Source organism: Mus caroli, unplaced genomic scaffold, assembly GCF_978045245.1.
Source record: "Mus caroli unplaced genomic scaffold, Mus_caroli_1 scaffold_7, whole genome shotgun sequence".
NCBI classification, from domain to species: Eukaryota; Metazoa; Chordata; class Mammalia; order Rodentia; family Muridae; genus Mus; species Mus caroli.
In genome coordinates this window covers 26,817,216-26,831,165 of record NW_028227262.1, presented here as the reverse complement: position 1 = coordinate 26,831,165, position 13,950 = coordinate 26,817,216, and the positions used below count along the sequence as shown (strand labels likewise).

General features: G+C 40.0%; 1 protein-coding gene across 1 annotated transcript in view; it reads left to right on the top strand.

Moving 5' to 3' along the window:
- LOC110288221 (murinoglobulin-1-like) overlaps nt 1-13,950 on the top strand; it is a 69,489-nt gene that overhangs the window by 45,943 nt on the left and 9,596 nt on the right. Inside the window, 7 exon segments of the mRNA XM_085839974.1 lie at nt 8,529-8,706; nt 9,308-9,536; nt 10,290-10,416; nt 10,667-10,788; nt 11,273-11,324; nt 13,357-13,440; nt 13,705-13,878. Of these exon segments, the coding sequence (XP_085696100.1) occupies nt 8,529-8,706; nt 9,308-9,536; nt 10,290-10,416; nt 10,667-10,788; nt 11,273-11,324; nt 13,357-13,440; nt 13,705-13,878 (966 nt within the window).

Sequence of the window (13,950 nt, the reverse complement as noted above, 5' to 3'; positions counted from 1 at the left end):
TTGGAGTTGATTATTGTGCAGGGTAATACATATAGGTCTACTTTCATTCTTCTGTATGTGAGCATCCAGTTTTCGCAGAACACTTTGTTGAAGATGCTGTCTTTCCCATGGGTTATGTTTTAATATCTATGCTAGCTATCAGATGCCTGTGATTGCATGAGTGTGTTTGGGTCTTCTGTTATGTTCCACTGATCTTCATGTCCATTTTTTTCCATTACCATGCAGGTTTTATTCCTATACCTCTGCAATTTAACTTAAATCATGAAACCCTATCTTTATCATTATTTATATTCTAAACACTAAACTTATTTCTATATCTGTGCTAACATAAAATAAAACCTTATTCTAACTAGACTATATTAATTTTCCTCATAATGAATTGCAAGGAAATTGGAATATCTTCACACTTTTCTAAAAGCAAGAGGACCTAAGGCACTGTGACTACTCTAGACAATGGAATAAATGGGGAACTATCCCTGCAGCTATTAAAGTAATGAGTGAAGAACTTAAAACACTAGAAAATACTTAGTTCTTGAAGGCGAATATAAAGACCACAGTCAGGTTACAGGTTGTGACTATCACAGGGAATGACCTATAGAAATGAAGCTCTGTATATGCGTATGAATTTAAAAATTGGGGCTCTTCCGGTCGGACCAGCACCGGGGTAGCTAGGGCGCAGGGTCGGCTGACACTCGCCAGCTACCCACAACACCTACCACAGGATCTTAAGACTTCAGGTGAGTGGAACACAGCTTCTGCTCCAATCCAACTGCTCGCGGGACCTGAGACTGCATTAGTTAGGGAAGCAGAAATCCGGCCTGAGTAGGGCCTCAAGCCTCTTCCAGTCGGACCAGCACCGGGGTAGCTAGGGCGCAGGGTCGGCTGACACCTGCCAGCTACCCACAACACCCGCCACAGGATCTTAAGACTTCTGGTAAGTAGAACACAGTGTCTGCTCCAATCTTTAAACAGAGACAACGATAACAACTAACCCCAGAGATTACCAGATGGCGAAAGATAAACGTAATAATCTTACTAACAGAAACCAAGACCACTCACCATCATCAGAACCCAGCACTCCCACTTCGCCCAGTCCAGAGCACGCCAACACACCGGAGAAGCTAGACCCGGATCTAAAAGCATATCTCATGATGATGGTAGAGGACATCAAGAAGGACTTTAATAACACACTTAAAGAAATACAGGAGAACACTGCTAAACAGGTAGAAGACATTAAAGAGGAAGCACAAAAATCCCTTAAAGAATTGCAGGAAAACCAGACCAAACAGGTGATGGAATTGAATAAAACCATCCAAGACCTAAAAAGGGAAGTAGAGACAATGAAGAAAACCCAAATTGAGGCAACACTGGAGATAGAAACCCTAGGAAAGAAATCTGGAACCATAGATGCGAGCATCAGCAACAGAATACAAGAGATGGAAGAGAGAATCTCAGGTGCAGAAGACTCCATAGAGAACATCGGCAGGACAATCAAAGAAAATACAAAATCCAAAAAGATCCTAACTCAAAACATCCAGGAAATCCAGGACAAAATGAGAAGACCAAACATACGGATAATAGGAGTAGATGAGAATGAAGATTTTCAACTCAAAGGACAAGCAAATATATTCAACAAAATTATAGAAGAAAACTTCCCAAACCTAAAGAAAGAGATGCCCATGAACATACAAGAAGCTTACAGAACTCCAAATAGACTGGACCAGAAAAGAAATTCCTTCCGACACATAATAATCAGAACAACAAATGCACTAAATAAAGATAGAATACTAAAAGCAGTAAGGGAAAAAGGTCAAGTAACATATAAAGGCAAGCCTATCAGAATTACACCGGATTTTTCACCAGAGACTATGAAAGCCAGAAGGGTCTGGACAGATGTTATACAGAAACTAAGAGAACACAATTTCCAGTCCAGGCTACTATACCCAGCCAAACTCTCAATTACCATAGATGGAGAAACCAAAGTATTCCACGACAAAACCAAATTCACACATTATCTCTCCACGAATCCAGCCCTTCAAAGGATAATAACAGAAAAAAAAAACCAATACAAGGATGGAAACCACGTCCTAGAAAAAGCAAAAAGGTAATCCCTCAACAAACCTAAAAGAAGACAGCCACAAAAACAGAACACCAACTCTAACAAAAAAATAAAAGGAAGCAACAATTACTTCTCCCTAATATCTCTTAATATCAATGGACTCAACTCCCCAATAAAAAGACATAGACTAACAGACTGGCTACAGAAACAGGACCCAACATTTTGCTGCTTACAGGAAACTCATCTAAGAGAAAAAGATAGACACTACCTCAGAATGAAAGGCTGGAAAACAATTTTCCAAGCAAATAGTATGAAGAAACAAGCTGGAGTAGCCATTATAATACCTGATAAGATTGACTTCCAACCCAAAGTCATCAAAAAAGACAAGGAAGGGCACTTCATTCTCATCAAATGTAAAATCCTCCAAGAGGAACTATCAATTCTGAATATCTATGCTCCAAATACAAGCGCAGCCACATTCATTAAAGATACTTTAGTAAAGCTCAAAGCACACATTGCACCTCACACAATAATAGTGGGAGACTTCAACACACCACTTTCACCAATGGACAGATCATGGAAGCAGAAACTAAACAGGGACACAGTGAAACTAACAGAGGTTATGAAACAAATGGATCTGACAGATATCTACAGAACATTTTATCCTAAAACAAAAGGATATACCTTCTTCTCAGCACCTCACGGTACCTTCTCCAAAACTGACCACATAATTGGTCACAAAACAAGCCTCAATATATACAAAAATATTGAAATTGTCCCATGCATCCTATCAGATCACCATGGACTAAGACTGATCTTCAATAACAAAATAAATAATAGAAAGCCAACACACACGTGGAAACTAAACAACACTCTTCTCAATGATACCTTGGTCAAGGAAGGAATAAAGAAAGAAATTAAGGACTTTCTGGAGTTTAATGAAAATGAAGCCACAACATACCCAAACTTATGGGACACATTGAAAGCATTTCTAAGGAAAACTCATAGCTCTGAGTGCCTCCAAAAAGAAACTAGACAGAGCACACATTAGCAGCTTGACAACACACCTAAAAGCTCGAGAACGAAAGGAAGCAAATTCACCCAAGAGGAGTAGATGGCAAGAAATAATCAAACTCAAGGGTGAAATCAACCAAGTGGAAACAAGAAGAACAGTTCAAAGAATCAACCAATCGAGGAGCTGGTTCTTTGAGAAAATCAACAAGATAGATAAACCCTTAACCAGACTCACTAGATGGCATAGGGAAAGTATTCTAATTAACAAAATCAGAAATGAAAAGGGAGACATAACAACAGACCCTGAAGAAATCCAAAACACCATCAGATCCTTCTACAAAAGGCTATACTCAACAAAACTGGAGAACCTGGATGAAATGGACAAGTTTCTAGACAGATACCAGGTATCAAAGTTAAATCAAGATCAGGTTAATGATCTAAACAGTCCCATATCCCCTAAAGAAATAGAAGCAGTCATTAATAGTCTCCCAACCAAAAAAAGCCCAGGAACAGATGGGTTTAGTGCAGAGTTCAATCAAACCTTCAAAGAAGATCTAATCCCAGTTCTTCGCAAACTATTCCACAAAATAGAATCAGAAGGTACTCTACCCAACTCATTCTGTGAAGCCACAATTACCCTGATACCTAAACCACATAAAGACCCAACAAAGATAGAGAACTCCAGACCAATTTCCCTTATGAATATTGATGCAAAAATCCTCAATAAAGTTCTCACTAACCGAATTCAAGAACACATCAAAACAATCATCCATCCTGACCAAGTAGGTTTCATCCCAGGGATGCAAGGATGGTTCAATATACGAAAATCCATCAATGTAATCCATTATATAAACAAACTCAAAGACAAAAACCACATGATCATCTCATTAGATGCAAAAAAGCATTCGACAAGATCCAACACCGATTCATGATAAAAGTCTTGGAAAGATCAGGAATTCAAAGCCCATCCTAACCATGATAAAAGCAATATACAGCAAACCAGTAGCCAACATCAAAGTAAATGGTGAGAAGCTGGAAGAAATCCCACTAAAATCAGGGACTAGACAAGGCTGCCCACTCTCTCCCTACCTATTCAACATTGTACTTGAAGTCCTAGCCAGAGCAATTAGACAAAAAAAGGAGATCAAGGGGATACAAATTGGAAAAGAAGAAGTCAAAATATCACTTTTTACAGATGATATGATAGTATACATAAGTGACCCTAAAAATTCCACCAGAGAACTCCTAAGCCTGATAAATAGCTTCGGTGTAATAGCTGGATATAAAATTAAATCAAGCAAGTCAATGGCCTTTCTGTACACAAAGGATAAACAGGCAGAGAAGGAAATTATGGAAACAACACCCTTCTCAATAGTCACAAACAATATAAAATACCTTCGCGTGACTCTAACTAAGGAAGTGAAAGATCTGTATGACAAGAACTTCAAGTCCCTGAAGAAAGAAATTAAAGAAGATCTCAGAAGATGGAAAGACCTCCCATGCTCATGGATTGGCAGGATCAACATTGTAAAAATGGCTATCTTACCAAAAGTAATCTACAGATTCGATGCAATCCCCATCAAAATTCCAACTCAATTCTTCAACGAATTAGAAAGGGCAATCTGCAAATTCACCTGGAACAACAAAAAACCTAGAATAGCAAAAACTCTTCTCAAGGATAAAAGAACCTCTGGTGGAATCACCATGCCTGACCTAAAGCTGTACTACAGAGCAATTGTGATAAAAACTGCATGGTACTGGTATAACGACAGACAAGTAGACCAATGGAACAGAATTGAAGACCCTGAGATCTACCCACATACCTATGGTCACTTGATCTTTGACAAGGGAGCAAAAACCATCCAGTAGAAAAAAGACAGCATTTTCAACAAATGGTGCTGGCACAACTGGCGGTTATCATGTAGAAGAATGCGAATTAATTCATTCCTATCTCTTTGTACTAAGGTCAAATCTAAGTGGATTAAGGAACTCCACATAAAACCAGAGACACTGAAACTTATAGAGGAGAAAGTAGGGAAAAGCCTCGAATATATGGGTACAGGGGGAAAATTCCTGAATAGAACAGCAAAGGCTTGTGCTCTAAGATCGAGAATTGATAAATGGGACCTCATAAAGTTGCAAAGCTTCTGCAAGGCAAAAGACACCGTCAATGAGACAAAAAGACTACCAACAGATTGGGAAAGGATCTTTACCTATCCTAAATCAGATAGGGGACTAATATCCAATATATATAAAGAACTCAAGAAGGTGGACTCCAGAAAATCAAATAACCCCGTTAAAAAATGGGGCTCAGAACTGAACAAAGAATTCGCACCTAAGGAATACCGAATGGCAGAGAAGCACCTGAAAAAATGTTCAACATCCTTAATCATCATGGAAATGCAAATCAAAACAACCCTGAGATTCCACCTCACACCAGTCAGAATGGCTAAGATCAAAAATTCAGGTGACAGCAGATGCTGGCGAGGATGTGGAGAAAGAGGAACACTCCTCCATTGTTGGTGGGATTGCAAGCTTGTACAACCACTCTGGAAATCAGTCTGGCGGTTCCTCAGAAAATTGGACATAGTACTACAGGAGGATCCAGCAATACCTCTCCTGGGCATATATCCAGAAGATGTCCCAACCGGTAAAAAAGGACACATGCTCCACTATGTTCATAGCAGCCCTATTTATAATAGCCAGAAGCTGGAAAGAACCCAGATGTCCCTCAACAGAGGAATGGATACAGAAATTATGGTACATTTACACAATGGAGTACTACTCAGCTATTAAAAAGAATGAATTTATGAAATTCCTAGCCAAATGGATGGACCTGGAGGGCATCATCTTGAGTGAAGTAACACAATCACAAAAGAACTCACACAATATGTATTCACTGATAAGTGGATATTAGCCCAAAACTTAGGATACCCAAGATATAAGATACAATGTGCTAAATGCATGAAACTCAAGAAGAATGAAGACCAAAGTGTGGACACTGTGCACCTTCTTAGAATTGGGAACAAAACACCCAGGGAAGGAGTTACAGAGACAAAGTTCGTAGCTGTGATGAAAGGATGGACCATTTAGAGACTGCCGTATCCAGGGATCCATCCCATAATCAGCTTCTAAACGCTGACACCATTGCATATACTAGCAAGATTTTGCTGAAAGGACCCAAATATAGCTGTCTCTTGTGAGACGATGCAGGGGCCTAGCAAACACAGGAGTGGATGTTCACAGTCAGCTATTGGATGTATCACAGGGCTCCCAATGGAGAAGCTAGAGAAAGTACCCGAGGAGCTAAAGGGATCTGCAACCCTATTGTTGGAACAACATGATGTACTAACCAGAACCCCGGAGCTCTTGTCTCTAGCTGCATATGTATCGAAAGATGGCCTAGTCGGCCATCAATGGAAAGAGAGGCCCATTGGACTTGCAAACTTTATATGCCCCAATATAGGGGAATGCCAGGGCCAAAAAAATGGGAATGGGTGGGTAGGGAAGTGGGGGCGCTATGGGGGACTTTTGGGATAGCATTGGAAATGTAATTGAGGAAAATATGTAATAAAAATATTAAAAATTAAAAAAAAATTAAAAAAAAAAGAAATATCCAAAAGGAAAAAAAAAATTCAGGTGACAGCAGATGCTGGCGAGGATGTGGAGAAAGAGGAACACTCCTTCATTTTTGGTGGGATTGCAAGCTGGTACAACCACTCTGGAAATCAGTTTGGCGGTTCCTCAGAAAATTGGACATAATACTACCAGAGGATCCAGCAATACCGCTCCTGGACATATATCCAGAAGATGTTCCAACCGGTAAGAAGGACACATGCTCCACTATGTTCATAGCAGCCTTATTTATAATAGCCAGAAGCTGGAACGAACCCAGATGCCCCTCAACAGAGGAATGGATACAGAAAATGTGGTACATTTACACAATGGAGTACTACTCAGCTATTAAAAGGAATGAATTTATGAAATTCCTAGGCAAATGGATGGACCTGGAGGGCATCATCCTGAGTGAGGTAACATATTCACAAAGGAACTCACACAATATGTACTCACTGATAAGTGGATATTAGCCCAAAAACTTAGGATACCCAAGATATAAGATACAATTTATTAAACGCATGAAACTCAAGAAGAACGAAGACCAAAGTGTGGACATTGTACCCCTTCTTGGAATTGGGAACAAAACACCCATGGAAAGAGTTACAGAGATAAAGTTTGGAGCTGTGAAGAAAGGATGGACCATCTAAAGACTGCCATATCCAGGGATCCATCCCATAATCAGCTTCCAAACGCTGACACCATTGCATACACTAGCAAGATTTTGCTGAAAGGACCCAGATATAGCTGTCTCTTGTGAGAGAATGCCGGGGCCTAGCAAACACAGAAGTGGATGCTCACAGTCAGCTATTGGACGGATCACAGGGCCCCCAATGGAGGAGCTACAGAAAGTACCCAAGGAGCTAAAGGGAACTGCAACCCCATAGGTGGAACTTATTATGAACTAACCAGTACCCCAGAGCTCTTGACTCTTGCTGCATTTGTATCAAAAGATGGCCTAGTCGGCTATCACTGGAAAGAGAGGCCCATTGGACTTGCCAACTTTATATGCCCCAGTACAGGGGAATGCCAGGGCCAAAAAGTGGGAGTGGGTGGGTAGGGGACTGGGGGGGGGAGTGTATTGGGGACTTTTTGAATAGCATTGGAAATGTAATTGAGGAAAATACCTAATAAAAAATAAAAATAAAATAAAATAAAAATTGGGAAAGATTTTCTAGGCTTAGAAATCAGCTGGGAAATACTTAGGTGAAGCCCTGACTAAATCAGTATGTATACTTGTCCTTGAAAAAATGGAGATTGCAGACCCTACATCTCCAACTTTAAATCCTACATATCTTGCCAGTACAAACCCAAGCCAATGCTATAATTCCTGGGGCAGAAACTTCCTTCTTCTAACCCCAGAGTTTGTACTTATACCTCTTTCAGTTTTTATACAAATTGAAAACTTATTAAAATACTGGGTGAATCCTACAGATCTTAATACAGAAAAAACATTGCAAGAATATCTTCACAAATAATGTAGACATTATTCAGCTCTTGTCTGGAGTGATTCATTGTCACAAGATCTGTTGCCTAGGATTATATTATGCAACTTCATTCCTTCTAGGGGGCACATTTTATCTGTAGGCATTCACTAACTATCCAATATCCAACCCAAGAAAATATGCATTGTGGTTCCTTCCAACTTGAACTACTCTAGGTAAGGCTTCGCCTATGATAAAGATGTTACCCAGTCTCCTTCAAAATGAGTGATTCAATGCATCACTGTTATAGTGTTAACAGTCAAGAAGAAACTGAAAGTTAGGCTAAATTTACACTACACCACTGTGTTCCATTGAATTCAAGTACTATGTTCATCTCTTCCATTGTAACTTCTTAGCGCCTCCTGTGGAATTTGATGTTGCATTTAGCCATGAAAATACTGGGAGTTTGTGCACAGTATTGAGTAAGAGACCTGAAGAGACACCACGTAAAGATCCACCATCTAACGATCCATTTACCGAGACCATTCGAAAATATTTTCCTGAAACCTGGGTCTGGGATATAGTCACAGTAAAGTAAGTGATTTCCATTTGTATTATTTGAGCTGGGTATAATTTTTCTGTGTTTTCTTATATTTCTCTAATTAATTTTATCATAAACAAAGGAAATTGGTCATTTAGAAAACCATAGCATATCAACCCATCAAGTATAAAATACATTTATTTCCATCCCTTTCAGAAAATGCATAGAAAAAAATTCATGTACCTGCCTGATAGTTAAAACTATTCAGGATCACCATATTGAGTAGTAGGTGAGGCAGTCTTATATGGAGCAGACTATGGGATGGCTACATGGAGAAGACCATAGAAGTCATACAACTCTTATATGATATTTTGAAGAGGGGAATTCAGAGAAAACTTCACATCGATGTTTAGATTTCCATGAACATATGAAGTTTGGGATGTTGTGGGTCTATTACTTGAGTTGAAAAAACTTGAGATTGCTGAAAGACCTTTCATTTTGCCATCTGGAGTCCCTGTTACTCAGTTTCCTCCCTATCACTCCCTTGAAGGACTAAAGGAAAGGGGTCTTGTCACACTCAGACTCACCATCTCAGAGATAACTAATTCATGGGCTCACTTTCTGTGCTTTACACACACACACTCTCTCTCCCAGCTCCACAGGAGTGGCTGAAGTGGAAATGACAGTCCCTGACACCATCACTGAATGGAAGGCTGGAGCCCTCTACCTGTCCAAAGACACTGGCCTTGGCCTCTCTTTTCTGGCACCTCTCCAAGTCTTCCAGCCCTTCTTTGTGGAGAACTCATTGCCCTACTCTGTGGCCCATGGAGAAGCCTTCATGCTCAAAGCCACTGTGATGAACTACCTCCCTACAAGCATGCAGGTGAACACCTTTCTTAATTAAGCATGACCAGAGGGTAAGAGAGCAAGTAGTGTGTGTAGATTATAACTAAGACTTAAATGAAAAGAATAAACAAAGTGGGGAAGAGATTGTACTGGACTAGAAAGCAAGTGGTACCAAATGTTTAAACAATTCCCATACTCCAGCTTCATATACACAGCAAAGAGTTGTTTAACAGTGTGAACTTGACATAAAATTAGGTGGTTTTGCCAGTATGTAGACAGCACATACTGTGATAACAGAGAGAGGATATTGCATGTAACTTCTGTATATAATCAAAAGGAATGGTCCATATATAATGTATGAAGTTGTTGTCAGGATAAAATGATATATTGTTTTACAATGAACTTTTCTTTCATTAGAGTGAGGTGTATACTTAAAAATCTTAGTTAAAAATCTAGTACATTAATGTGCTTCTGCCATTACAATATAACAAATATAAGTAGACAGATATATAATTATCACCTTAATGGTTTGTGTAGATAATACATAGATGATAGCTAAATAACACTCTAGAAATGCTTGTGCAAATGACATCTTTGCAAGCCTTCTATGTCAACTTACATGACATTTTAAGCATGTTTTCCAAATACATCCCCTCTCTTCTCTTTCCAACACAAATCCCCATAAGACTTTTGCCTACCTACTACCATGCATAACATGCTGTCCTTCCATGGCAACAACTTTCTTTACATTTATTTATTTTTCTATTTCTTTTTCTCTGTTGGGTCACAGATAGATGTGCAGCTACAAGACTCTCCTGATTTCACAGCTGTCCCAGTGGGAGACTACCAAGATTCTTACTGCCTCAGTGCCAATGGGAGGCACACCTCATCCTGGCTGGTAACTCCCAAGTCTTTAGGTAAGTGAAAATTTTGTAAGGGGGGCTGTACCCAGAAAAGGTAAGTATAGGGAAGTTTCTTCAGTTACTTTCTACTCATTGGGTCTCCAAGAGGAAGCTCCCAGTCATTATAACTCTTATCACCTTCTTCAATACAAGATAAGCTCTAGGACTACTCCTAGAACGAAGGAGGCTCTGCGGATCTAGGGGCTTTGGTAGGTGCCAGGTTCCTGGCAGATCTGAGCTCAGCTCTCTGGACTGTTTGTTTCAGGGAATGTGAATTTCTCTGTGTCTGCGGAAGCACAACAGTCCCCAGAGCCCTGTGGTTCTGAGGTGGCCACAGTTCCTGAAACTGGAAGAAAGGACACAGTAGTCAAAGTTCTGATAGTTGAGGTGAGTAAATCTACCCAGACAGCAGTGCTCTGAGTCCAGAAAATGGAGCAGTGTTGACTATATTTAGATGAAAAATAAAAGATAATATCATATGACCTTGAGCTAGTTCATAGCTGGCAAGCCCATGCTTCTAAACAAATATGTATTGTGCTTTCTTTTCCATTCCTAGGCTTTTAACTGAAGCTTAGGGAGCAAGGAGGATAATCTAAGCCAGTTTATCTTCTTAAGGTTATACTGCTTTCTTATGATCATGCCCCACCCCTTTGTCTTTATTATCTTTCCCTATTGCCTTCTTTTTGACCTGGCATGCCCAAATTCTCACATGCTGAAGCAATTCCAGCCCATGGCCTCACAAGTAAAGCTGTCTCTCAAAAGACAAAACAAAACCAAAAACTGCCTCCAGCAATTCTGTGCTTGCACATTTGGTGGTTGCATACTCAGTTTTTGATTTCTCATGTCTGAATTTTCTATCTTTTTGTCCAAGCCTGAAGGAATCAAGCAAGAGCATACCTTCAGCTCACTGTTCTGGGCATCAGGTGAGAACCTTTCAAAATGGCAATGAGACAGTAACTTAAGACACCTACCTAGATATCTTGCAATATTCCTATAAGAAAATCAGAATACTGTCTACCTTATAAACCCTAAAACACTAGCAAAACTAAGTCTTGTAAATGAAGATCATCACTTACCTCAAGCAGCTCTAAAGAGTATACTTCCCCTGGGACTACACGGTTGACTGTAGCCTTTTCTTCTTTAAGTGTACAGGAGCCTCTCCATCCATTTCAATACTTAGAAAGTGTAGATAAGGAATGACTGAGATGAGCTCACAGTTGAAATTTTCTTTAATATAGGGGAGGTTGGGAATATATCTTGGGAAGAAACATATGTGTTTTGTGTTAGAGCATAAATAAAAACAAAGATTTATATGGTTGTAAAATTTCATACATGAGCCAATCTAAATCATGGTGTGAACTTAGCATGACATTTTTCTCCAGTGGTTGTTTGATGACTTGCTCATTTATCCCTGCTGTTCACTGGAAGCTAACTATTACAGAGAAGATATTGCAACTTATCGCACAAGAGGAAGTTCACTGTTGCATATGAGGGACAAGCAGAAGGTCAGGGACTGTCCACTCACAATAATGACTCCAAAGCTGGCACCTCTGTTAGCAAGTAGTGTCTACTCAAATCATATTTGTCAAAAGAATAAAGAATTCACATTTAATTTAATGTAAAATCCATTATTATATGAAAAGACATGAAATAATGCAAACTTTTTTGTAAATCAGGTAAACTACTGTAGCAACTCCTAACAGGGGGTGGAAAAAAATCACCGTATAATACCAAAATCCTTTTAATGTTTTCCATGAAAGAAAGAGCAGGAAGGGGGTCGCTGAAGATAATTTTTCATAAAGCCAAAGAATGGATAACAAAAGCTGTATTCTTTCCACCGGTCAGCAATGCTTCCCCTCATAGCTACTGATTACAAGGCAATCCACCCACCATCCCTGCCATAAGAAAGCCATCTGGGGGGGCTGGTGAGATGGCTCAGTGGGTAAGAGCACCCGACTGCTCTTCCAAAGGTCCAGAGTTCAAATCCCAGCAACCACATGGTGGCTAACAACCATCCGTAATGAGATCTGGCGCCCTCTTCTGGGGTGTCTGAAGACAGCTACAGTGTACTTACATATAATAAAAAAAAAAAAAAAAAAAAAAAAAAAAAAAGAAAGCCATCTGGGACAGCTGCATGGGATCAGAGAGCTTCCCAAGCAACTCAGGGAACCAGGACGAGCAAAAGCTGGCTCAGGATTTCTCCATTCACTTATCCGGACACACTGGATGTTTACACACACATTGCTTGGTTCTAGATTTTCATCCTTGAGCTAAAACACCGTGACTAAAGCAACTTAGAGAGCTGACCATTTTACATGCTCACAGTCTATCATGAGGCGAAGGCAGGGCAGGAATCTGGAAACAGGAACTGAAGCAGAAGCTGTGGGGAGGGGTGCAGCTTCCTAGCTTGCTCTGCCCTTGCTCCATTTGCTTTCTTATACTCCACAGAATTCATACACTGGGCCACGACCTACCACATCTATTGTTAAAAAAGAAAAGCTTCAAGACTGGCTAACAGCGCTATGTTAGGGAGGCATTTTCTCAATAAAGGTTCCCAACTCTCAAAAAACTCTAACTTATGTAAAAGTTCATACACACACTCACACACTCACACACACACACACACAGAGGATTTTTGTACGCCAAAATTCAACCAATAACACATTTTTGTGTGTTTATTAAAAGTAGGGTATTGATAAAAGTAGAAGAACACAGATCCCAGAGGCTCAGACATTCCATTTTGGACAGATGCTTCATTCCAAAGCAATGGGTGATAAGAGATCATGCCCTGAACTTGACATACCTGTGGTACCAGGAAACATGAATTTCTGACATTTACCTCAAAATCACGTTTCTAGGGAAGCAAGAATGTAGCTCTGAAGACACTGAACTTAAGACTCTTTAGGGATGCAGAGAACAGAGATGATCGTCTACCCCTTTATTTGCTTATCAAAGATGCTGAGATATCTGAAAAAATGTCCCTGGTCCTCCCACCAACAGTAGTGAAAGATTCAGCAAGAGCCCATTTCTCTGTGATGGGTGAGTCAATTCATCCCTGGGGGACTTGGAACAATGTTCACTATCACTGCCCTGCCCCCCGCCATGATTCCAAATGTAGCTTCCAAACTACTACACTTGATCGCGTTAACATCCTTCTTCTGTCTTTATCCCCTCAATTCCCACTGGCTTCCAGCACACATCACCCATAAAATTCCTTCTTATCACTGAGAAGGGATTCTATTAAAGACATTATTTTGTTCTTGAAGATATTGGCTATACTGATGTCATGCCTCTCACTTCCAGGTGATATCTTGAGTTCAGCCATAAAAAACACACAAAATCTCCACATGCCCTATGGCTATGGGGAGCAGAACATGATCCATTTTACTCCCAACATCTACGTACTGAAATATCTGAATGAAACCCAACAGCTGACCCAGACGATCAAGACTAAAGCCCTTGGCTTCCTCAGAGCTGGTCAGTGAGGCTCAGAAACTCCACCTTGTTCCTGTAAATGTCCTCTCTAGAAATGTCTAGAAATGGGCCTAA